Source organism: Poecile atricapillus, chromosome W, assembly GCF_030490865.1.
Source record: "Poecile atricapillus isolate bPoeAtr1 chromosome W, bPoeAtr1.hap1, whole genome shotgun sequence".
Taxonomy (NCBI): Eukaryota; Metazoa; Chordata; class Aves; order Passeriformes; family Paridae; genus Poecile; species Poecile atricapillus.
Window position 1 is genome coordinate 46,761,872 of NC_081288.1, and position 26,683 is coordinate 46,788,554.

The 26,683-nt window shown below is 39.3% G+C and overlaps 1 protein-coding gene across 1 annotated transcript in view; it reads right to left on the minus strand.

Annotated features, from left to right (window-relative positions):
• The window catches only part of LOC131591769 (anoctamin-6-like), a 70,088-nt gene that overhangs the window by 5,000 nt on the left and 38,405 nt on the right, over positions 1–26,683 (minus strand). Inside the window, exons 4-19 of the mRNA XM_058862811.1 lie at positions 22,588–22,653; positions 20,700–20,978; positions 20,196–20,309; positions 18,232–18,347; positions 17,680–17,814; positions 16,270–16,375; positions 14,987–15,047; positions 11,535–11,680; positions 9,978–10,055; positions 8,278–8,503; positions 7,239–7,408; positions 6,590–6,687; positions 5,858–5,988; positions 4,880–5,085; positions 669–868; positions 104–209 (exon numbers count right to left, since the gene is read on the minus strand). Of these exons, the coding sequence (XP_058718794.1) occupies positions 104–209; positions 669–868; positions 4,880–5,085; positions 5,858–5,988; positions 6,590–6,687; positions 7,239–7,408; positions 8,278–8,503; positions 9,978–10,055; positions 11,535–11,680; positions 14,987–15,047; positions 16,270–16,375; positions 17,680–17,814; positions 18,232–18,347; positions 20,196–20,309; positions 20,700–20,978; positions 22,588–22,653 (2,238 nt within the window). The remainder of the gene's footprint in view (positions 1–103; positions 210–668; positions 869–4,879; positions 5,086–5,857; positions 5,989–6,589; positions 6,688–7,238; positions 7,409–8,277; positions 8,504–9,977; positions 10,056–11,534; positions 11,681–14,986; positions 15,048–16,269; positions 16,376–17,679; positions 17,815–18,231; positions 18,348–20,195; positions 20,310–20,699; positions 20,979–22,587; positions 22,654–26,683) is intronic.

Sequence of the window (26,683 nt, forward strand, 5' to 3'; positions counted from 1 at the left end):
ACCAGCTCTGACAGCTGTGCCTGGACTGAATGCCTCGGAAGGATTTTCCACAGGGAGGGAAGAGATTAAATAAGCAATGCTGAAGCAGAGCCCATACACTGACCTCCATGACAATGATGAAAGCCAGCTTGGCTGCAAGGACATGCCAGTAGTATATGTTGTGCTCATACTGGTGCTGGTGACCAGGAGGGTAGCGGAGATCCCGGTATCTGAAAGCAATGCAGGAAAGTCAGGAGCTGGACTCTGGCATCTCTGCAGTACGGCTCTGTGGCCAGAGGATGGAGCACGACATGGCCCTGCTTAATGTGTCCAGGAACAGTCAGCTCGGGGAGCTACTGTGATGGGTAAAATCATATCTGCAAGATAAGCCACATTTGGCTGAAATGTCATAGTTTTTCCCATTTTATTAAGAATTACTGATAAAAATTTTAAGGTTTCTTTTTTTTGAAAAACAATCAGCTAGGAAGAAGCCAAATTAAAATAAGAATTTTCTGAGTATCACATAATTATGGGTGAATACTTCCACTCTATTCTGCCATTCAAAATAAGCTGGGTTTTCCTGTGTTGTAATGTTTCTTATGGGATATTGTTAACTGAATTAGAGAGCTTAGATATAAAAACCATTATTTTTGTAACTGGAAAATGACAAATGCTTATTTGACACTTGCCTGCATGTCATTTGGTTCCCAAACCAAGGGGAAAAAGGTCTGCTTTCATTCTTGAAGTCTGATATATTGAAGACAGAAAGTGTGCTGTTTATATACCCCTTCATAGTGTGGCTGCTGTGACTCCCATAAGGAGGGACCGAAAAGGACCAGTAATAAACCAGACGAGGAATCATGTCAGATGTAAAAGCAATGATCATAGCCTGCATTTCAGAAAGACAAGGCAAAAAAGCAGAACAGCATTAAAGAAATAAGCTTTAATATGCATTCCTTTGCCATATACTTATCATCTCAAAAGTTAGCATATGAGCTAAAAATAGAAAATACGTTCTTTTCCCGTCAGTGGTTGTTCATTCTGTAAATGAGCATGTAGTCTCTCATGGGCACAAAACAATCCCTTTCTGGCATGTGCACTCTGTACAGTTGCTAAATTATGCTAGCTCTGCTGAATGCCTTAAAACATCTATATTATAAACCCCTTTCTTCATGTGCATGCAGAGGAGGTCAGCAAATGTGCTTCTTATGAGTACTTATGAGATGCTTAAAGAAATTCTGCCTGATGAAACTAATGGAAACAACAGAAGAGTTCTTCAGTAACAGAAAATTAAATGTCACCAGGTTCTCTGATGTCTGAGCAAAGGAATTAAATAAATTAGATATATAACTGATCCGTCTCTGATCCTAGAAACATCCCACCCTTTCAGAGGTGCTAGCCAGCCCAAATTCATCTTGGTACTTGTTGCCTCCTACTATAGCGTAGTACATGTGGAAACTGCTCTTGATGCCAAGATAATTTTTTTTAGTAGCAGCTGCATAGTGCTGTTTTACGTGACGTGACCATTTGTTTTTATCTTGCTCCCAAGAGAGTCCCTGTCCTACTCAGTCTGCTAGTCACAAACTGGGTAGGAAATATGATCTGTGGGTTTGTTGTGGGAAGTCTTTTCTAAACTCATGAATTTCCCAAAACATCCTATTCTGGAGGATGGGTTAACTATGTTTAATCCAATTTCCTCCTCTGCTACTGCAAGTTCAAAAGGTTTCCCTGTGAGGAAGACTTTCCACTGGCAAGATCTGCAGCTGAGTATTTAGCAAGAGGCTGCCCAGCCAGCTCATGACAACAGGCGTCTCTGGTGCCCAGCGCCTGGGAAGGAGTGACTAGCTGCACTCCAGGACTGAAAGAGAAGTGTTTTGTCCCGTATCAGGATATAAATACCCACTTGACAACATGGATGGAAAGAACCAGGGCAGAGACATGGAGGAAAAAGGTGTGAAGTAGAGATCTGATGAGATCAGGAGGAAGGTTTAGGCAGAGATGTATAAAAGAGGCAGAAAAACCACAGGAGAATCATGGGACAGAGTTAGGGGCAAAGTCAATGGATAACAGAGGAGCATAAAAACTGGTTAATATCTGTATTTATTCGCCACCATGCTAGTCTGCAATTCATGAAGTCTATATTTCCTTATTTTGATGACATGGGAAAGAAAAATCTCCATTTTTGTGCAGCATTCCCAGCCAGCCAGTCTCAGCCTGAGGAGGTATTTGTAACAGTTGTAGAAGAAGGGAAGGGGAGAGAGGAGAAAAGGTGAAAAAAAAAATGTGGGTACCTCCTCTACAGTTCCTTGAAAAATACTTTGGTGGCAGTGCTAGCTAAAACAACCTCCTGCCTCTGCCTCTAGCAGTCGACTCGAGCTCTGCACTGGCTTGGGCATTTCTGGGCCCATGCAGCAGATCAGATGACAATGCTGATCTGACTGGGAATCACCACTGGATCCTTTCCCTGGTCTGATTCGTCATGTGTTTGTACAGTGCTGGTGCCAGCACAATGCAAGAGACAGGACTGAGGGAGAAAGACAGGGAGTTGAAAAGGGGACAAGACCCACCCTACCTCAAGTAGCACCACTGCCAAATGATGAATAATATCCTAGTGTCTTACCTTTTGAAGAACCTGAGGAGGTGCACTGTAGTTAAGATAAAATTTGCAGAAACAATCCTTTTGAGACTGTGGTCCCAGACCTGCATTTAGTTCTCCAGATTATTGCTACAAGTGAATTCAGTTGAGAGAAAGTTTGGCTGATGACAAATAACAGGGAGGCATCCTAGGTCTAAAACTCATTGAAAATTTTCAAGGATAAGGTGTTTTTCTTGTACTGCACTTTGGCTTAGATCAAATGTAGTTGGCATGCACTTTTAAATACTGTTTTTAAGCATTACATGCCAGTGTGAAATGAAGTGAAAATTATGTGTTGTTTATATTTACATGCTGAGTAGGTGTTTTTGACTGACAAGAAGTAGATATTACTGTGTCTTGCACTTGCAGGGAGACGACCTCACAGCTAAATTACTCTGTTTTTAACTCTGAAGTAGAGTTAAAAGTAGAGTACAAGTAGAGTATTTGTAGTCTGAATTACAAGCATAGAAAATTTTTGTTAAATAAACTTTCTTTCTGTTCATTAGCTCATCTAGTCAGACCACAAATGAATTAATATCAACTTATCAATAAGCCAAAATAATTCCTTCTCCCTTTGGACCAAATGAGTTTGATGCTGCTTCTTTGTATCAGAAAGATTCTGGTATAGAGCTTAATACTTGATCTTACTGAATCTTTTCTGAAAGGCCCCAGGTCTCTCATCATCCTAAATCTGAACCCTATCTCACTCTCTTCCCTTTCTCAGAATGATCTCCAGATGTGCTCCGGAGAGCTTCAAGGACAGAAATACGAGAGCTAATCCTACGGCATCCTCTCAAAGGAAAACTTTTTTCCTCTTGAATTATGGGCTGCATTTCAGAGTATTGCACTGGAGAACTACAAACAAACAGCACATTCTTTGCTTCCCAAGCTTTACTGCACACAGTTTTCCATTTATACCATAACTAATTAAAATCAGTCTTCAAATCAACAACAGATGCAATAGCAAGTCCAGTGCCTCACGGCAACTCTCAAAACTGGTAGCTTTGTGCAAAAATTGCTTGCAAGTACTAGCAGCTGCTACAAAGGTAACATGCATGAAGGAGAAGGTACATGAAGGAGGTGATACACTACCCAAGGATAATCAGCTGTAACAAGTCATGTAGAAGAGAAGGAACCCTTTCTGGGTACTAAGGTAAAATCAAGGCAGGGTTGGTAAAGGAAAGACTGATGACTTGGATCAGTTCCTGGATGTCAAACAAAAAAAGAAACACACTTAAAGGAGGAAAACAGCTTCTAGCATTTGCTCAAGCACATGGCTTTATGGCCCACACTTCATTAGCAATAAATACCAATCTCTTTGAGGTCCTCACAGCACGTGCAGAGGGGCTGTTTGAATGTGGCAGTCTCTGGCTGAGCCTCTCGCACGCCAACAGCCCCACGGAGGTGAGCGGCCGATGTTCTGTTTGCACACTGACATCAAGTGTGGAGAGCAGGGCACAAACACATTCCTAACACATGGCCTGGTCAACATGAGGTCACCAAAGCCACTTCAAATCTGCCCTGAATACCAAGAAAACTGTGATAAGGTACAGTATTTTAAAGTAATGTTAATGTTCAGATTCTACTTTCATATTGGTATTAGAAAATCCAGCTGGATTGACTAGGAAATAGAGTTGTCCAATAGCATAACATATTTGGATCTCTCTGATAACAGAAGAAAACAGTGACCTTGTAGAGAAAGGCTATTCCACATGGATGGTCTGTGGCATTACTGTCCCTGCAGAGGAAACCAGAGGTCACTGCTCCTTTAAAAAAGGCCAGCAGCAAGAATTTTCTGTTAAATTAATACATACTAGTTACTGTTCAAGAATAAGCAATCAAATAATCCACAATGATATAAATAACAACGCCATATTTTTCTTCCTACAAATGAAATATTGGTGGTTTGATACAAAAAATGTGAAAGGTCTGAATTTCATTGTTAAAAGTATATTAATCAGAACGTTTTTCTTAAATATTTTCAAGAAACTCTTAAAATTCAGTTTCTTCATTGTGTGCTTAAAAAAATTAAGTATAACTGAAGCACAGGTTAGTGTCCAAATTCTCAGAAAATTCCTTCTGGTCTGCAATTTTGAGCACACATGGTATTTTTAAGTACACAAGAAAGAAGCTGAATTTCTGTTTTAAGAAGATGGGCCTTAAGGATCATTTCGGTTGCATTGCCACGCACAGCATTCCCACATTTGGATGTAGCACCTGCAGTGAAGGCACTTTATCTCTTGCAGCTGTTGGCACCGTACTTACATTGGTGACCACGGCCAGGATGGCTATGCCCTGCAGGATGGGCTGCCAGGCGCCAATGTCCTGTGCCTTCTGTGGAACCATGCGCCTGAACTGGGTTGTCAGCTTCCACGCATCCAACCGGATTTCCAACATGTTGTTCATAAGGGCCAGGAGAGGAGCCAGGGGGAACGATGCCACAAACAGGGTCACAAAGCCAAACTGTATAACTGTGAAAGGGAGAGGTTGCATGCATTGATGAAGCTTTCACTTACTGGAGATAAGCTAGTGTAGACATGTATAGTTTATACAAGCCAAATTCAGATGGGAGAAACAAGAAAGAGTAGCTGGGTTCTTAGGAAATCTTCTGGATGAGAAAATAGTAGCACAATAGTACTGAAAAACCTGCTAGGTGAGAGGGACAGGAAAATATTACAAATCACAACACAGCGTGAGGAACTATTCTGGGTACTCAAATATCCAGAATCCTGTGTATTCTTTCTGACGTCTTTGTCATGAGGAAATCTCATGACTATCTGTCTCCGTACCGAACTGGAAGGCCCAAACCAACAATCAAGTCCACTGGCAATGTTGTCACAGAATGGATGGTGGCAACAAACCAGCCATGGCCTGCCAGCTCCCAAGTTACCAGCAAAGAGTCCCGGTGACTGCAGCCCTCCAGTGTGACACCGGGCTCTGCTGTGCTACACCACAACATGACAGGGGGCTGCCTTGTGAATGCATTTCTCACAGGATTAGGCAAGGAAGTGGCAGTACTCCTCCTTGTACAGCCACATGCTGTTTCCTGGTTATAAGATGGATTAAGGCTTAGCTGCTTAATAAAAGCTTGTAAAACCATCTGTAATGGCTCAATCAAAACTTGTCTCAGAAAACATTAATGTCTCTTCTGTCCACCATATTAAGCATTTCTGTATCAAGATTTTCTTTAGAACATGTCTGTATCCAGCAGCAGTACTGAACCCAGACTAAACTGTTCCTTACCCATTTCAAGATACTCATAAAATAGTCCAAGTTTTCCAAAGGGTTGGAGGTGGTAGTCATGTTCCCAACGTGGAATAACTTTTTCTGATCTAGCAGCTGCAGAATATCTTCCAATTAGATTCTTGACCAAACTATCAGACAGGAAGAAAAAGAACACTAACATTGGTAAAAGAATCTAAAAAGTGAAGAAGATGAAAAAAGAAATTTGGCATTTCTCCTGTTACAGGTTTGATCACTGGATGTATTGATTTCTGAATTATTCAAAACTTCCTTCCTTTTGTTGCCTTATCCTAAAAGTGAGTTTTTACAAACCATAAATAAGAGTGCAAAGGGGCAATATACCAGAATCATAGTGATTTATATTTACTAAATGAGTTAAAGTAGTAATTACACATGACATTTAAGAGCCCAATGCATAACAAATCATTCCAATCAATATTGAGCAAGTCTTCAGTTTAAGATTCTCATCGCTTCTACTATCTCAGTTTTGAATATTCAACCTGAAACACATTGTGTTTGACTTGCAGAGGAAGGAAGAATTTCTGATTAGAATTAAAATCAGTTAAAACAATAGAGGAGCCCAGACTACCAGTCCAAAAAAGGCTCCAAGGACAAGTCTTATGCTTTCAGAACACAATATACAGTTACCAAACTCAGTATCAAGTGCCTGAAGGCATCAAGCAAGTATTTTTCAAATATGAAAGAGCAGATTACTTAATAGTTTGAACTTACGGAACAAGAACTTCTTGAATGTTGTTCCAGATCGCTTTCCCTCCTACTATGATGGCAAGCTGGGTTGTGAGCTCAAGGAGACATCCACCTGGATCACACTGAAGGTTGGGAGAGACAGGAAAATTTTTTGAAGTTGGTTAACTTTTCAGGCATGACTGAAGCATTTAAAATTATGCATTCCTGGTTATTATTATAATAACATTACTGAAAGCAGTCGAAGAAGACTGTCTAGGCAAACCTTTCCAGTAAGGTATGCAAAAGCTAATTCCAGGCCATATACTGTAGGCTGACAGAATACCAGTGAAAGAGTGAAATTCCAGGTGAAGTCATGCAGCTCTGTGCTACCACCAGGTGAGGGTGACCCAGCAAAATAGGAACGCTTCTACTGATGGTCTCTCCTTTCTGTGTGCCCAGTCACAGATTGTAGGACCACGGTAAAATAACCCTTTTCTGGGTATTTGTAATACATTTCTAAGTGCAACGGGTCTTGCACCATATTTCTTTATGCTAGGGGTTAGTGCGGAGGCCATTAGCTTGGGAGGCAGCCACTTTTTAAAACCTAATGTTAGATATGTACAACTATGTTTTACTTTACACACTCCTAACTTCAGCACAATACCCAGATTAATTATACATTCTACATTCTTACCTCTTCATTGCGGTACTTTCCTAGCCAATAAACTGGACTTCCAGGGTGACCTACAAATTTACCCTTAAAGAAGGCTATGTAGAAGCATGAAGAATAGTAGTTGACAAACTGGAACAAGAACATCTTTGTGGTCAGACTGTTTTCATAATCAGTCTGTGTCCTTGGAAGTTCTGTGATGGAAGAAAAGGAAATAAATTAAAAAAACCCCAACCCAACCTACAAGTAACTTACAAGCTGTTCTAGAGCTTCAGCTGCAAAGTATCTGTATGCCTCATATTCCTTTATATGACTGAGAGCATTATCATTTAGATTGTACATAATCCCCATGTATACTGTAACCATTATATAATTCTAAAACTGTATGGGTTGTAAAAAGAAAATAACTTGTTCCCTGACAATAAAGAAAGAGAAGAAGCAAAAATTCTAATAACTCAGGGGAAGAAAAAGCGCCCAAATCCAGCAGACTCAGGAAAGATGCAAATGTAACACTGAACTGATGAAACAGTATTAACTGAAAACACCACACTACTTCATGAATCTAAAGTAAAATATTTACTTTAATGTTGATGGCCTGGATATAGAGAATAATATTATTTGTGACTGCTTATCTGTTTAACAATATCAGAGTGGTATGTAGTTTTGGAATGGTGACCTTATTTACAAGAAAATAGCTACTTTCCCTATAAACAAAAGCTAATATAATTGAATGTGTTATGCCTTACTGATCTGTTTTCATAAAGCTTGGTTGTTGTAGTTATTTTCTTTGCTTTGTATGTTTCACAAGCACAAAACTGTAAACAATTGATCTTTCATGCTGTCCATGTAAAGACTTTTCAGGCAAAGAGCTTAATATCATATTTCTCTGATATTGAGAGAATCTATATTGGAAAATGTCTAAGGTGGTATTTTCTGATTTTGTGGGAAAATTCTGAAAGATGTGGTGCAGATTCATTTATTGTAATACCTACTACACATTTAAATGCTAATTTTCCTAGGTATTTTACCCCACACTTCCATCTGAGGTATAGCAGCAGCATACCGAAGTCAGTGATCAGGATTGCCACTTTTTCATAGATGATGTTGAGAATCATAATGACTACAAAGCTGATGAGCGAAGCCGTTACTGACGTGGCCGTCTGTGGAGTCAGGTACTTGCGGATCACCTCCGTTCCACTGATGTGCTGTGACAACTTGGCAGAGAACACCAGGAAAACTGAGAGCCTGTAGACAATGATTCCAACAACTGAAGCAATAATCAAAAGGATCTGCCAAGGGAACACAAGAAAGATGCTTATGTTCAACCACTGGAGTTAGGAAAAAGTGAGCTCAAAACACTTTTTATGATAGGCAAAAGGAAAGCAATTTTGTGCCTGTCATTCCATTGCAAGAGGATGATCAAATAAGATACAAAGCAATAAATAGAGAATCCATAAAAGAAGTCTTTTTTTCATGTAGCATAGTAAATCTACAGGAAAGAAAAGAGATGGTCTGTTTTATGACTAATAACAAGGTTTGTACTGATGTAAGCCAATATAACTATAATATAAATCTTGCACCTTGAGGCATGTGATGGGAGAAGACTTGTCATAGTGGACAATTGGCAGGATGGCAAATGTACTAGCGAGTCTATATTGATTATGGAGGGGGCTGCACCTTCTCTTTCACATGATACTGTTACAGATTGTAGCCTGACCCCTCAAAGGAATAGAAAAATTTTAAGGCATGTCATGTAGTCGGCAGGAGTTGCAATAATGATCCAGGTACCCCATGTTGCTTGCCATCTCTTCTTTCTGCTTCTCTTCCTACTTTTATTTCTTGCTAGTTCTCTAGCTATTATTCAGTTTAAGGTTCATAGGCTGTGTATCTTTTTTTCACTATCTCAGCAAACTGCCTTGAACCACCTTCCCTGACCCCGCACACAGTAACTGTGCAGTAACACAAGTGACAAACCCAGAACAAATCTCTTCCCTCCAACATGAAGTCTGGCCTATTTAAATCCAACTGCAGATCAGTATTCTTCCCTCTGTGTTTTAAATGTGTCAATGCTGAGGCTCTCCTGTGCTGCCAGACACCACTCTATCTCCTATCTGCATCCTATCACCAGGAACGAGGTCTTTTCCAGCTGCTATTTGTGCTACAGAAGAGAATACCTGTAGCATGCTAAAACACAGAGCTTTTCAAGGCAATCTCTCTGGGCCTGCTCATTGTGTTATATATATTGTGTCATGGTTGACTGGACTGCTTTCAAGGTTTAGTTTTAATTAAAGTAGAAGCTCTGGAAGATTAAAGAGCACACAGCTTTGCTCTGTTAAGTGAAACACAAAACCTGAAAGAGGTCATGGACTGTGAGACACAATATGGAAGAACACAGCTGGAACAAATCAGACAGAAACTAGCAGGGAGGAGAGCATATAAACCAAAGTCTTCCCCTTACTGCCCCTCTAAAAGCAAAGCCATTTGTCTTAAAATAATGAGGGAAAAACCAATGGACCACCTTCACAAGCATAACACACAAGCTACAGCTGCAGGGTGTTTTGATACTGTATGCTAACGAGTATTGGGTGATTACAGCTACCTTCTCCATTTGGGTCCATACCTTATGGGCTTGATTTATGCATGAGACGGAAATCTGACTCAACCTGTTCCATTCTTCATTTTTTTGTTCAGTTTATAAGGATCATTTTTTAGACACTTACTAGAAAAGTGAATTTATGAGGGAAATGAATAAAAGAACTTTACCCAGAAGAAGATGGCACTTGTACAGAAAGTCATCCGTACGCACTTCCCACATGCAGTGTATGGCACATATTCTTCCTCCTGTAAAAGATTAAGAAACAGATCAGAGATGCACACCATCTTCTTTCTTTCTTTTATTTGCTTTTTTTTTTTTTTGTATGTGTGTGTGCTCCAATTAAACTCTTTATTATACTGAGGGGAGAAAAAAAAGAAAAAAGTACCTTGTTTTATTTCCTGGAAACTCAACATTTGTTAATGATTTCAGAAGTCCTGCCTGATTACAGGTGAATTTTTTGCTACCCCTTCTAAGATAAAAATGACTTCCATAGAGGTAGAGGGTCCTCAGTCCTTATCGACTTCAGCCATGATGGGGTGCACAGTCCTTTTGAATGGACCCATCCTTCTTGGCTGATCATGGCATCCAAGGTCATTATCTTTCAAACTTCAATGGTTAAATTTAGCAGGCACTAAAATTTTGGTCCTTGATCTCTGTATTTCTCAATGTATTCCATAAGAACAATGGGATGGCTTCCCTAAGGAAAATGACTACCTCAGTGTGGTACTGTGAAAATTCACCGAATCTTTAAAAAATCTCTGAGGATCAAAATAAAATATTTTAGCATATTCTTCACTCTTTGAACTATCTGAAATGAACTTTCTAGCTATGACTTTATATATTCAAGGTGGCATAGGTTTATAAGCTTTTAAACAGGGTGAGTTTTTTGATAGTACAAGATATAAAAAGAAGATCTATATAGGATAGTTTCAACAACGGCAGTTAATTTTGAAACTTTTCAAGTGCCTTCTAATAAACTTTAGTAAAATGTGAATGGAATGTGAAAGCAGTGCAAAAGACAGAGTAATCTATTGACAGAGAATAATAAAAAGTGAAACTTTTATTATATAAAATTATTATATATGAGTAAGCTGCCGAAGCTAAAGCTACTCAAATGTATAATAAATAGAAATCTAAACTAAGATCTTCATAAATATAAATCCTCTGTCATTGAAATGAGGTTTATCCTTGTCTCTGCAAGTTTTTTGTTATTAATCATAATTTCATCCATATGCACTTAGCAACAATAGCTATTTATACATGTTTCAAACAGAAACATCTTTGGTTAAAAAAACATTATTGGCATCATATATAATAATGCAACGTTTCCCTCTATTCACCTTTTTTTCCTGATGCATTCCTAGGCAAAGATAGAAAATGCTCTGTGATCTTGGCCTCTGGCAGCAACATTTAATAATTTCTTGGGGGATTTAATAAAGTAGACTTAGTCTTCTAAGCTGGGGACAATGTCTGCTTCTGTTTATTTAAGACAGAGGAACCTCAGCAGTGCAAGGTCCTCAAACAGGCCTTCAAGGTGCTTTCAGTTAGATATCAATTCCCCCTCCCTGCATCTGTACTTTATCAAGTCACTTTTTTCAGGCCAGCTTATCAATTTGAGGCACTGCTGATGTATAAAGCTCTAGTCCCAATTCACCATTTTCACCGTGTCTGCTCACAGCATGTCTACAGCAGTAACCATCACCAGTTATCAAAACACTCCTTACCTGTGTGATTTCATTCATCACTACCTGAGTGCAGCGAGCTTCATACTCTGGGCGGACTTGCTCTTCCTGCTCCAAGTACTCAACTGTGTCCCACTCGTACTCCAGTTCAGCCTGCCGTCGCTTCCAAAACTCCAAAAAAAAAGTAACTATCCAAAAGACAGACAAAATGAGCAATACCACGTGAGTACTGGATACTGCTTAACCCCTCTGGGCTGTAACACATGGTATTCCATACAGCTTTTCACAGACATGGAATAAAACCCTTATTGGCTAATGCAATGGTGAAAATAACAGGATCTACTCCTTTATGCAATTATGCTCTTGGATTTATAGGTACTTTAATATGAGAAACCTGAGGTAAATGGTGGTGTAACCATATGCTAAAGAATGTACATACTTTATCTATGCATTTTCCTTCTGCCTAAGGCCACAGTATGAGCACTTTGGATTTCATATTACAGACTGCTTTGGAAAAGTTTAACATGGGATGCTTAAGAAACTAAGTTGCTTGGATAGGTGAAGACAAAATACTGGAAAGTACAGTATTTTCTAGAAAAATTAAACTCAGTGTGCTAAAAATTATCACAGGGAAGAGCTCATGCTTATTCACACTGCAAATTTTGTGTAGACAAATTATCAATTTGCAGACACAAAAACATTGTTTGCTCAGGTAAAACTGCTGAAGTACAGATGTCTTTCCTCCTCTGCTACTACAACCCTGAAGAGACTTCATCTCTTTTGTATGGCATGGAGCTTAGAAACTCCCTGGGCTGGGCCAGCCGTTTCCCTGGACTGTGCTCCTACAGCTGGAAGTGCTAAGCAGTACAGCTAAACATGAATCCAGCCACACTCATTACCTTGTCCCAAGACATTATGCAGGCAGATCTGGCAGCAGAGGCAATGACAAACCCAGATGGGAAGGCTGGGAGGAGCTCAGGATGCTGGGTGTCAGTACCATGCCCCCTGGCATACCTGGATGCTTCATTCTTGAAGAGGGTGCAGTCTTAGATGAAATGAGTGGTGTGGCTCTATAGCACTGTTTCCAGGAGGAGTAGTATCCATTCACTGCACTCTTATTGCTCTCATTGTCTGGGAGTAATTAATCCTAAAATCGGTTTGTTTCTTTTTTTTGTTTTTTTTTTTAACTAGTTTGGCCCCTCGTTCTGAATGATGAAACCTCAGTGGCATGCAGTTACAAGTCCAAACATCAAAGGTTATGTCTAAAATCAGGTGTGGTTGAAAAATCCCAAACTGAAACATTTAAAACCCAGGAAACTCCATGGGCTGGGCTGTGAGATGACCTTGGCATCTGCAAACAGGCAACACTCCAGAAAACCCTGCTCCCCTGATTATTCAGGGGCCTCTTTCACAAGGACTTCTTCACTCATTTTTGCTTAGAAGCAGCAAGGACATTGCAAGCAGCAGACCAGAGGGTCTCATCTGCTTTCTCCTGCAGAGCAAGGATATTAGTCTTTCATAAACCTCTAATTGCTGCCCAGCCCAAATCACAGGAATCTACAGGCTGTACTGATTTGTTCCAGCTGCAAGTTCAGCTGCTGCTGGAGAGCCCAGAAGTGCAGGGATTCCTTCTGGGATGATGGCCTCACATGCTAACTGTGACAGAAGGGCACATAACACAGGGACAGCTCTCCCAGCCCCCTGTTAGCCAAGTTGTGTCTTTCAGAGCGGGAAAGGAGCTCCTGCTGGATTTGCCATTTTCCTTTTAATTTGAAGCAAGATTGTTTCAGCAGCAGAAATGGATGGCATTTCAGAATCAGGAGATCAAATCCGTCATTTCACATCATACTGAATGACATCCTTTCGTGTATCTCCCAACACAAGCACCAGGCTGGCCCAGGTATTCTGTCTCTGAAGCTGTGTCACCAAGGTCTGAGAAGAAGTGCCTCCATTGGAGAACATTTCTTGTTTTAACTGATCTTGCTCAGAAAGGGGATCCAGGAATGGTAGCAAGGAAAGTGGAAGCTGCATCTTGTTCATGGCCTTTGCCAATCTAGTCTTACCATCAAAAGGAGAATTGGCAGAGCATTAATGTATAAAAAGGGCTAACTCCTGAGGCCAAATTCCCTGGTGTTTTATAATGCTTTAAGATTTTTGAAGGGAATACACAGAAGAAAATACGCACTTATTAGAAGTGTATTGATGATAATGATGCAATAATGTATCTATGAGTCTAATATTAATTGCTTTGGACAAGAAGGTCTAAAAAAGTAATAGAGCAAGATGAAAATTACAGCTGGAATTACACCAGGACCATGGGTCATTTGGATTCAGTACAATTTTGGTTGAATATCTGTTATATAATTCACCTCTTTTTATAGTGGTCTTACAACAAGAATACTAATAGGCCTTGCAGCCATCTCTACAAACCATGAAGCTTAACTTAGTAATTATTGCTCCTGGAACCATTCTTCAAAACAGGAAGCACAATTTTAATTAAAAACCAAATTGCCAATAAATTAACTCTTGGCATAATGGGAGGAGATTAAATTAGTATCAAACTTCTAATAACTTTTAATTTAGTGAATTCCCTGCTGGTATTTAGCATATGTTTTGGAAGAAAACTTCTTTTTGAAATTATATATTTCATCTTACATTTCTTTAAATCAAGAGTTATTTTGAAACACTTCAGGTCATCATAGGGAAATAAAAATACAGTATGTTTTACAAAGAAACCAAATTTTGCATTCTTGTCAGCCTATGTAGGAATTCAAAATACCATATGAGATACATTCTCTTTAGCACCCTGTATACAGACCTAACACGGAACTTACTTCTGTCATTACTGGATAAGACACTGCAATAAAAGCTAGTTAAAAAAGCTACTCATATGAATAAATAAGTTGTTTCTTGAAAAATAAACCTTGCCTAATCCCTTGAATATAGCACCAAGTGTTTTCACCTGTGGGAAACATCCTGGTTTCATATACATTTTTTTCTGCTAAAATATAAATCTAGTCCTTGTAACCTACTACACATTTTACAATCAGCTTCTTAAAGACAGAATGAAAAAAATCCTGGGAAATAAAACAAATTACTATTTTTCCAATTGCATTGTGCAGTTATGTAGCTGTTAATAGCACAAGCACCTCCATAAGTCTTTGGGAAAAAACCCCAGCTCCTCTGACAGATATACTTAAGCATGTGGCTGGCTCCTGCTGGATGAACATGTGGCAGCCTTAACCACCTCCCTCAGACTTTTCTTCAAGTCATCAAAACAGAGCAAATACTGAAGACTAACTTTTAGGACTACAATTTTTTGTTTGCTTATGATGAGTTCCCGTGAATGTGCTTGCTTTCTATGGAGCTACTTCCCAGTGAATTCCTAAGTGCTAGCAAATGAAGTCAGTGCAAATTTATCCATGTTTTCTTGGCTGATGGTGGAGGCTTGGCCAAAATTAGATAACAAACCACAGTTGTTGAAATTGACTTACCCCATATTCCCATAAATACTGCAAACACCAGTGTTCCAAAGCTATCAAATATACAGAGTTTCTGGAAAAGTGGAAAAGAAAAAAAGTCTTAAAATATAACTGACCATTTTTATTCTTCTACACCAACTCAGAACAGAACCCAGAAGCTGCTTACTGAAAATGTTGATTTTCAGTTTTTATGTAGTTTCATAAACAACCCTTGTGGATAGCTTTCCTCAATTTCTGTCCATTCACACCACTCTCCAGGAAATCAAGGAAGTCAAATGCAAAGTTCAGAATTAAAAATAAAAGCCATATATGGGTTATGAGGGATAGTAAAATGGTGTGCTATCAAACTTCCTTCCATCTGTTGCACACTAAGAGGAAAAACAGTGCTTCTGGTCTGGGAGCTCAGTATAGAATTATGGATCTTTAGTACAGCCACTAAGGCCATGGACACATCTGGTTCTCATAAGCAGGATAACAAGTGAGTTAGTTAGTAAAACCACACTCTGATGAAATACCTCTGTGGTCACTATCTTCCTTTTTTTTTTCCATCATAGCCTTTTCCCAGCATTCTTATTTCTTTTACCATGTACGTGTGCTGATGCAACACATTAAAGCTGGGCAAAATATTTTTGATGAATAGCTGAAAAATCGCAGTTTTGGGACTGAATCTACGGAGGGGAATGATGAAAGGCTAACATTAGCCTAGTGAGAAAATGTAATGGGGAAAGAAAATGAGGTTCCTTTTGACAGGAATAAAGAGCAGGCAACAGGACACGGCTGTGCCACAGCTTCTGTCATAGCAAACACCAGCCTCTCCTTGTACCCATCTTCTCCTTGGCAACATGGATCAAATTCAAGGCATAGATCCAGATAACTTCTTCACGCAGGGAGGAGGCAGAAATTAGAAATGTCAAAACAGGCTTTAAATGTTTCCTTAGAAAAATTGATTGAAAGCTACTGAATCAAGGCTTTAACTGAATCCTCCCTTCCCTCAAGTAGAAGTACCCCCAAATGAAACCAATTTTCAATTAAAATAACATTTTTTTCTCATATAAACTATCAGCAGCTATGTGAAATTAAAAAAAAAAATTCATTTTTCATCTTAGGTCAAATTGGAGCAATAAATGTTGCTTTAACTTTTTGAAGTTGAGTTGCTGTATCAAAAGGAACAGCAATTTGCACATTTTTAGCAGTTCTGCAGGACGTTAATGGAGGACCAACATTTTTTATATGTACTTGCAGAGAAAGTGCAACTGAAGCTCAAAGGTGTGTCTACAAGCTGTAAATGTAGTTACCTTGGATGATTCACAAGTGATGGTGAGGTTCCAGTAGGTACATACTTTATCACACTGAGGGCACATTATGATTTTACCTCCTATGTTGGGGTCACATACTTCTTGGCTAAAAACAAAACTAGTCAGTCACTCACCAACACTAAATTCTTTAGTCCTTTTTCACACATGAAGACAGTGCAATAATCTCAGGGAATTAATTAATAATTTACCAGTGATCCGCACTCAAGAATTCCACCCCCAACCATTGCCCTGCCAACAGATCCCCATTTCCATTCATAGTCCTCATCTCAAAAATGGATGACACATGAGGAAAACAATTTCCAGCCCTTGTACGTGGTGGTAATTCTCAAAACTACCCACACTAAAAATAAATCAGCTCTTAAAAGATCTTGCAGTCTTCAGAAGGAAACCAGAGTTGTGTGCTCACACGTGCTGTCATACCAAGTCTGACGGGAGAAGGAAGCGCTGCCTAGCAGAACAAGGAATAGCTGCAGGCCCCAAAGGACTACCTCGTCCCTGTGGTCTTCTAAACAGGATCAGACTGGAAATTGTGCAGAGGGGAGCTGCCACAGTGATTCATGGGTTTGCAGACCTGTCTCAGAGACGGCAAAGGAGCTGCTGTCTCATACACACTAACCTGGCATGGTGGAGGCTGAAAGGTAACGTAATTACCTTCTACATGCAGATCGGGGGGTAAACACCAGGGACAGAGCTGAGCTGCTTAACTAAATCATAATACTGGCAAAAAGGTAAATGGGTATAAATTTGGCACAGGAGTGGAGCTGTGGAATAGCCCTTCAGCATGGCCTGTGAACACCCGTCCACGAGGGGATGTACAAATGGATGGCCTAAAGGTCCTTGGGCACAATACCATCATTTTTTTTTTTCCCCTGGGTCATTTGTCCATGACTGAATTTTGTTGTGTTCTGATGAAAAAATCTGTGTCATGGCTATACCTGCCCTTCCAATGTATGCTAAGAAGCTGAAGGCCCCTGTGCTGTTGCTCTTCCTATATTTTCCCAAATTAGAGGAAGGAAATTTTTAACATCTTTGGGTATCTAGTTTAAGGATTACCACAGTGAAAATTATGTCTTATGGCAATTTGTACTGACTTCTGATTGTCACCTTTTTCTTTGTGTTTCTACACTAGGTATGGTGAACCTCATGCAAAATATAAATAAAATTATGAAATAGTAAACTCTTGGATGTCTATCACTTTAATGGTCCATGGATATCCATTATTTATCTAATATTTTATGCCTTTGCTTTCAAATCCACCATGGCAGCTGCTCTCAGGCCCTTTAATTTTGCCTCCTTCATTAAGCAGTGTCTTGCAAACCCTGTTCTGTCTCCCTGTGTAGACGGCTGATAAAAATTTCACGAGATATTAAACAAGGCATGATCAGGTACCTCCATGTGCAGTTGTCCTTTGTCAGGAATCCATACAGAAAACATCCAACTCCTACAACTGCAGCCACAGTCAGCATATTTGTGTAAAAGCCCAGCCAAGCAAAGTAGATGCCAATTTTCTCTCCATAGTATTTCCTGTGGAGGAGAAAGGTGGGTTGTTTATTTTTTTGGTTAAAACACAAGTAAATTTGAATTTCTGTCTCAAATGGTTCTTCATTTCACACATTTTATGCCAGCCCATATATTAATAGTTCTCTGGTTTCAACTTTGGGATTGCAGTAGTATTGCATGCTTTTGTAAAAGGATAGAAATGGGGGGGGGAAAGGAAAAAGAGAAAAGATCATACTTCACAAAGAAAATTTTAAGTGGTTGCCTTTTCATAAACCAGCTCACCATGTAACCAATCTCAAATTATACTCCTGTGCATGGGCTGATCTGTGTGTATGTATCTTCTCTCAAAACTGACCCGTGTCTCTTTGATTTCCCCAAAATCAGACCTATTATGTAGATTTCTCATTCTCCCTGCATTAGTCCAGTGCCAGTTACACCAACCTGATGAAATCCAGGGGTTGCAGTTTGAAAATGTTTTTAGGATGAGCCCATTCTCTGTAGAGGAGATATCGTTCACTCGGGCAGTTGGGATCAGTTGACAGGTGCCTAAAACTTGACTGCAAAACAGGACGAGCATGAGAAGATACCCCTAAAATCTAACCAGGGCAGCTCATCTCTCATCTCTGCAGGTGATTTCTATACCATGAAGCTAGAGTCTGGAGTAGCCTTTTAGACAGCCTTACTGCAAACCAGGAAAAGGAGCAGCAGCTCTGAGAGCACACCAGGATTCAGGATAGAAGGTTGTCAGAGAGGCACTGAATGCTAAAGTAAACGCTGTACATATGTGAGCTGAAAATAACAGAGACTCATCATGAGCTTAATCTAAGCACATGTCAACATCTTGGCACTTAGGAATATAAAATAAAAAAGGATCCATTCTAATTAGAGAACAGGACTGAATTAAAATGGATTTTAAGTAACTTTAACATCCTACACATGCTTTGCTTCAAAATAATACTGTACTAGAATATAGGCTGGAAAGACTGAGGGAAAAATCCAGGGCCTCTAGTCTCTGTTTTAAATTTAAAAGAGAGTTCACATGGAGATAATCCTTGTATTTCTTTGTAGGCTATTTTAAAAGCTATTTTAATAAAACCTGTTTTATTTGAGACATTTTTCCATTCTATATCTGTGATGCAACAAGATGAGTGATGCTTGTAGAAATCTATCTGCTGCTTTTCATTTTCAGCATAGCTGTGATGTATCATTTCAACTGTATAAAAAAGCAGTCATTAATTACTAGTCGTACTGAGTCAAAATTCCCCAAGCCATGATCAAAATAGCCTGCAAGGCAAGTTTTAAATCTTTAAAAGGAAAACTTTAAAATGGCTAGTCAAAAATTATATGAATTCCATTCTGTAAAGCTTTGATTACTTACAACAAGTGTCTTGATTCTGCCTTAAAAGTGTCTTTGAAAACCTTAGGGGCCTCCTAAATATTTTAAACCAAGTCCATGCAGCTGAAGCAGTTATCATTCCTGACCTCCCATGTTCCCAATGTCTTCTTGACAGAACACACCTTGGACACAGAATGGTGGCTCTGAGGTGGACAAGCTGGGATGTTGTGGTTATGCAATAGAGAGAATACAGAAAATTGGCCCTCAGTCTTTGCTCATTTTGCATTCACAACCTCATGTGGAGTTTTTTCTTTGTCAAATATTCTGAAATCTGATTTTTTTCTCCTTGATTTTTTTTTTTTTGTGCTATTGCTAGTCTTGGTATACAAAACAATTTTCAATATTAACTTTCTTATTCAAATGATATAATTTGAAAAGCTTCAGAAGTGTAGCTGCAAAAGCTGGATTTGTTATTATTGCAAGGTGAAATTGAAACCAGTGAAGCTTTTCTCTTCAAGATTCTGACACCTGTGAGGCACTGGACTGGCTGGGCAGAGTCTTCCTGTGGAAACCTGAGTCTCATGCATGTATGTTGCGATGTTTGGGAACCAAGGGGCTATTCTCAATATGGAAAACTTTCACACATCCTAAAATGAGAGTTGTAGTCTAAATCCCTATCAACAATTTGATATCAACAAGTTGATAAGAATTTTAATATTGGAATATTGCATACTAATGAAACATTAATTTAGGACTGATAAGGCAGTGTGTCATGGGAACTATATCTCAGTCCAGGTATTTTACTGAAATACATCTCCCAGAGAATACAAGTTTAAGAACTCTCAAGTGAAATATATTGTTTTTCATTTATAGAAACATTTTTAACCAACAGTGTTTTGGAAGAAAAATCTCTTTAGCGAAACCACATCCTATTCCTCTATGTGGATATAATAAGAGTTGAGGAATAGTGCTTGTATCCTTTGATATATCTCGAGGATATACATATATATCTAGATATAGTTCAGACCTCTATATTAAAGTGTATTTTAGTTACAAGCACCAGACTTACATCATGGAGAGGAAATGCTGCTTTGTAGATTCCAGTGTCCAGTAATTTGTTAATGCCAAACTTTTTCACATTATTTTTTGTTGCGTATTCCACACGGGACAGGATAAAATGAACCTGAAATTTAAAAGAAATATTTTTGTGTCCTTGCAACCTGAAAGAAATCATATACAGCTATATCTGTCTCAGCATACCACCAAGTTAGGAAAGAGTAAGTAGACTTTCCTAGTAAATAGAAAAATGTAGACAGAGTTAATTGTATAACTTGTATTGGGGTATACAAGCCATTCAAATCCCTCCTTTAAATTCAGGTGGAAGAAAAATAGGACAAATGCAAGTAAAGTTTTCCTTCCGGATTGCCCAGGTTATTTCATAAATTACGCAGGACAATTGCATCCCAAATGTTTTTAATTTTTTAGGATGTTTTAGTGAAGGCAACCACACTGATTTGGTAAAAGGAATAGTTTCTTTTTAAGAGTAAATTCTAGAAATACTCCATACACTTACAATTCGGCTTCTGGTTGCAGGATTGAAAAAAGTGTCTTTGTCTTGGATATAGAAGCTGGACAAATACTCCATTTGAAAAGGGGCAGTGAAAAACTCTTGCTCAGGTTTGATGATATTTTCATCCACCCTGAAGAACCTACTGAACCAGTTGAAAGCTGAGTCTTGGGTTTTCAGGTCATTGTGTTGCAGAGGCAGTTTGATGTGCATAACCTCGGCATATGTGCACAGCACTTCCCAAGGTGCATGCACTTTCACAAAAATAAGTTTCTCATCTAAAACCTGAGATGAAAGAAGATTGAAAATTAGTATGTAAGGAAAGAACTTCTCATTTTAACAATTTTTTGAACTATCTAAATTTTTCTTTCTCTTTACAGCTCATAGATGAGTCGCTCAAAGTTGCATTCATTGTCCATCCCAGCGAATATATCATTGGCTGCTGTAAAAATGCTGACATGAGGAAACACTCAGGCAGATGAAGGCACAGAAAGATATATAAAAAAACACTGTTAAATGTGCCCTTAATACTTAACGTTCACATCTAAGCAAAGTATTTTATAAAATAATTTAAGTGTGACACTTTCCTCCTATGGGGTCATTAGGACTCTTTTTACTTGTAGTTTGACAGGGCAGGCATGATTCTGGAGCTGCCAGTGACTCCTCAGCAGCTCATTTACAGCCCTAGGTGATGGCAGCAGGCTAGGCACTCAAGGGGCTCCTGGGCAACAAGAATTCCAAACTTCCTAGAGAGGATGGGGAGAGGAAAAGGGAAATTAGATGAAACTGCTGAAAAAGACAGCATGGGGCACATTTTTTCTCAGTGGAATGCCCAAACCAGCAGCAGTATGCAGTGGGAACCCTGAGAGCCACTCCTGCCTCCTGTCTACACATGGCCTGTAGACCTACTGCTGTCCTGCATTAGTGAGTGTCAGCCACATGAAATTCCCTTATGTAGCTCTTTGGCTCAGGAACACTGCTCAGGTATCTGATCTAGCCTGGGGAAATGTCCAGTTTCAAATGTTTTTCAGTCATAATCACAGCAGAACTATTGAAGACTGCAATATGTAAGTATAGCACCTGGTCTGCAGCAGCCTTCCAGACAGCAATTTACTTTCTTATGAATGTGAAGAACCAGAATGCATTCTTGGACGTGCAGCAGGAGCCCCCATTGCAGACATATAAATACTGTGGTGCCATAGATTCTGAGTCTAATTTGGGAGGAGGGGGCAAAGCGACCATTTCTGGAGCTCACTACAGATTACCAAACAACAACAAATTTAGACTGGAATAGACAGTCCTGGAGAGGGAGACACAGATAGAGCACTGCAACCCTGCAGGGTAGGAAGAAAGAGGAGGGATTTGGAGGGGCTCTAACCCTCCCTGCCAGAGATAGCAGCTCTGGCAGCTGGTGTGCATTACCACAGTGCTCTTGAACTGCCTGCAGGCGACACCGCAGCCCAAAATATACAAAGCACGATAGATCCGCTTGCATGGGGCCAGGCCTTGAGAGAAGCAGGATCATTTGCACTGCTCTTCTGGCAGGTTCTGTCCCACACACATACTGGCTTCCCACCTGTGCTACACAGCCAGACTATGGGAAGTGCCTCTCTGCAGGGTACAGAGAGTAATTTTTATCTCCCGAGCTCTGAGCAAACATGATCTATGTAATCTCCCAGCTTCCCATCTTTTATTTTGCAGAGGAAGGAGCAGACATAAAAGTTCAAAAAGATTTTGCATCAGATCACAAAGACACTGCTAAGAGAAGAAAAGGTGGGCCTTTTTTTTAATTGAGGGGAGAGAAATCTTACAGTGAATTCATATATTCAGTTTCCTTAGTCCCATAGGGGCAGCTCTGCTCTCAGAACAGCCATTCACAGAGAATAGCACTCACCGACCTCGTCGCTTCTAGTTGCAAGCCATTGTTTATCAGGTTGGATTCATATACTTGTCTCTTCCTCTGTTAAAAGATATTGAACACCGTAAAACATCTGTTCCAAATTCCACAAATATGTATGCACAGAAAAATGGAATTTCCTCCCAAAACCATCATTATGTTATCTCTGTAGCACACTTGATAGCTACTGTGGTGATATGTACAGTCCTACCTACTAATTAATCCTGATCAGCTTTTTTGTGTGATATGCAATATTGCTTTAAATGCAACTGTGGAGAATTTATCCTCGCAGTTTCTGATACATTACTGAGGTATACGTGTGACTCAGATTTCAAAAATTTTGAAATCTACCCCTGAAATTTTGATCTCTTTCACCTTTAGTCACTAAGTGAACTATATTAATCTTCCTTTAGAAAGATTTCATCTCAAGTGCTTTTCATCTCACTTTCCTTCAAGAATCCCGTAACTTTATGTTTCCTTCACAGTAATAATATGAGTTCACACAGCAGTTCAAACTGTAGTATCCCAATATATTTTAGCTCATGGATTACATCCCTATAGGAAGAAACTGAGAGCTGTAGCACTTGGAGAGTTAGTGGCACTGTTCCAGGAGCATTTAATGTCCCCAAAAGGACACAACAAGTTTTCCCCAGTAAAGAACAAATTTGTGGCTAATTTAAATTTTATTTCATAGTTAGCAGCACTTGGCAGACGGTGAGTTACAAAAAACCTGAAACATCTTTCCAGTCTCCAATCTGCTTCTCCATACCGATGACCTCCTCCCAAGAAACACAGAAACTTCCCCTTTCCCCTCAAATTCAAAACATAAAACTCCGTAAGGGATTTATAAGGAATTTTGAAACTTTGTGTGTAGCAATCAAATTTAAAAGCTATCTGCACCAACTGGGAAGCTCCTCAATGATTTATTTGTTTATGTGAGTCAAGGGTAGCCCACTCTCCCTGAGCTACAAACTGCATGTCTAAATATCAGAATGGGTAATGGGGGGCACCTGTAGGCAGCTGGGACTGCCCTTAAGTGAGCAGTTTGCTAGAAGATGATGACTTAAATGTGCTGGGGACTGAGAGCTTTATTCCTCTACCAGGTTAGACTAGGGCTGCAGCAAGGTTCCCGGAGTGACTCAGGGGATACTACTTACTCCCAGATTCCTCTCATGCCACCGGACAATTTCTTTGTTGATTAACATGTGCTTAAAGGATCTGGCATCTCCCAGTTCAGGAACTTAAAGAAGGACCCAGTGATTTTTGTGACATGGTTCTCTATAGCAATTTTAGCTGCCTTAAGATCTGCGCGCAGGATCCAGACCTGTTGCTACTGTGAAGGACCAGAGTCAATGAATGACCCTCTAGATAAAGTCTTAGGAACTTTGACAGGTATGTAGAAAGTGATCCTCAGGGCTAGACTCAAGGCTTACTCACTCTAGATGGCAAAAAGATGCTTCAGCAGAAGGCTAAAAATCTTCAGAAGTTCCACAGGAACAGGTCAGTTATATACCCAAATAAGTTTCATCCAGTTCTTGAATATTGTAAGTTCCCAAACAAGAAAATGCTATTTTTCCAAAACTATAGCAACTCTTGAAATTAATAATTATGGAACTGAATAACAATATGAGCACCCCATTTATAGTTTGCTAGTTCTCTGCAGCAGCTGCAAGTGGCAATGATCTCAATGGACTCATTTCTTATTTTGTGAACAAGTATTTTTCTTGCATTCTTGTATTTTCTGGTTTGGGTTTTCTGCTTTCTTAGTCCACTGAATATCACCTTCTATTCAAGCTAGGCACAAGAAGAGCCAAATATTTCAATCTCATTTTTTTTCTCTCGCCAATATTTATCACTTTTCTCCTTATTCCATGCTTTTCTCAGGATTAAACCACAAACCCAGACTGATAGAACTCTCCATGGAGGGATCTCTCCATGTCTCATTAATTCACTTGGCTATTGGTGACAGTATAATGCTGTTTATGTTTTTTCCTTGTATACATATGTCTGTGTGTAATATAGACATTTCTGATGTGTACATCTAATTATCTTTGTTGTACTGACAGCTTTAACTAAAAATCACAAATATGAATGAGTGTTTTTCTTGCAGTAATATATTTTCTTGGATTTTCAATAATTCATAGATAATAAGAGTTTTCCAGTCTCCTTTAAAGCTAAAGATTTTCAGCCACCTTGGCTTCTAAGTAAACTATATAATGATTTCCTCTGCAATTTTTGTTTTATCAAAACTCAACTCTCTTACCAGTTTATTAAAATATGTAGTACACAACACGCAGGAGTTTGTCACTCCAGTAGTAACTCTTCTGCCATTTCATCCCACCTCTTTGCTTCTTCCATATGCACGTGGCTGTTTGTAAAATGAATACTACTCAATCATGAAAATATTTCAACCCAAGTTCTCCTTTGTTCCACCAAATAAAACAGGCAAGGGGCTAAATACCTGTTTCATTTTCTTTCTAAATAGCATAAAAATAGATGCAGAGCAATTCTCATTTATAGAAGTCTAATACTATTTTTTTAAATCTTTTAATCAGATCCCTTTAATAATTTATTATAGCAAGGAGTTCCAAAATTAATTTTGCCCTCAGAATCTTAGAGGAATGTTGACAATATTAAGATTTCTAATAATGCATGGATTCAAGTAGTGAGAAACAAAGCCTCTGGGAGGCTTTGCTAATTAGGGGATTTGGTATTTTATATAAATGATTGAATTATGGGTATAATGATCTATGGAGGAGGTAGACCTTTACCCAGAGGAGTCTATAGTGGTTTTGCATTGACTGGGGAATACAGTATATAGATATAATAGTTTATTAGGCTGGAAGGTGAAGATCATCCAAAGTTTATTTTAGTATCTGGCTTTTTGCTCAGCTACCTGCAAGGCTAAGTTGCAATAATAAAGTAATCATGGTAATGCTGCTGATCTAAACCTGACATAGGTTTTGATGACTGAATGGCTATTCAGCAGAGTAAGACATCACAGGATGCATAATCATACACAGTCTTGTGAAAATGAAAGCAGAATGTAAGTAAATGCCAAATATTACAGGCACATGGAAGGATCAGGTTTTGCGAGCTGCTTTTTCACCACGGTGCTTTCAATTTCTGGTGATTCTCTTGCCAAGCTGAGGAGATTAACAGGATTGTGGGTCTAGAAATTGGTAGCAGACCAGTAGCACTTTTCCCCCTGTGTGTTGAAAATGGTAGGGAACACTTGCTTTGATTACAGTGACAGAAGAACACAAACTCACATCTTTGCTAAGTTTCTTTTGCGCAAAGAGAAAAGTTTCCTACCACAATATCCATGTGGGTTCAGGGGAAAAATCTTAACAAGAAAAGAGAGCTTGAACAGCCTCCTCTGCCTTACCTGACAGGCAACAGATAAATCACAGTCAATAAGAGAAAGAACATGGGGCCAAAATCCTCCCCAATGAAAATCAGCTGAAGGGAGTGAAGAGGATCATTGTACCAATATTAGCTGCCTCACAGCTCCTTTGATGGTATTTGGAAGCTATCCTCCAAGTCCCAGCTGTCAGCATCAGAAAATCAATTGATTGAGAAGCTCTGCTCTGTAAGCTTCTTTCCCTTATGTTTGAAGACAATCATAAAAATGTGAAGCACAACATGCTATAGAGGATAAGCCCCCAAAAATGCAAACCCAAAGAACTCCAAATACATATTTTCTGATATACCCTTTGATTTTAAGCCAGCTTCATGGTTTTCTGAAACCTGATCTGTGACCACCCAGAACAGGTAATATTGCAGTCTAGCCCTGCCCTCAACAACAGCTTTTAGTCACCCTGCTTGGAAAGACTCATTTCTGTCCTACAAATATAAGTAGTAATTGCAAAGAAACTCCCTCCTTCTATCTGTCTTCATACTCTTCTGTCATCCTTCCTTCCAAAGTAGTAGAATTTGGGTTTGTGGTTGCCTCAGGAACAGAGTTTTTATTTCAGTGAGTTTCTGCTTCAAAACTGAACCATCCAGCTGAGATGAAGGCAGGTGTGGCTGCCCTCCTCCCAGCGCCCATAGTCCCTTCATACTTGTTATCAGAGTACCTGAGTAGGTTGGC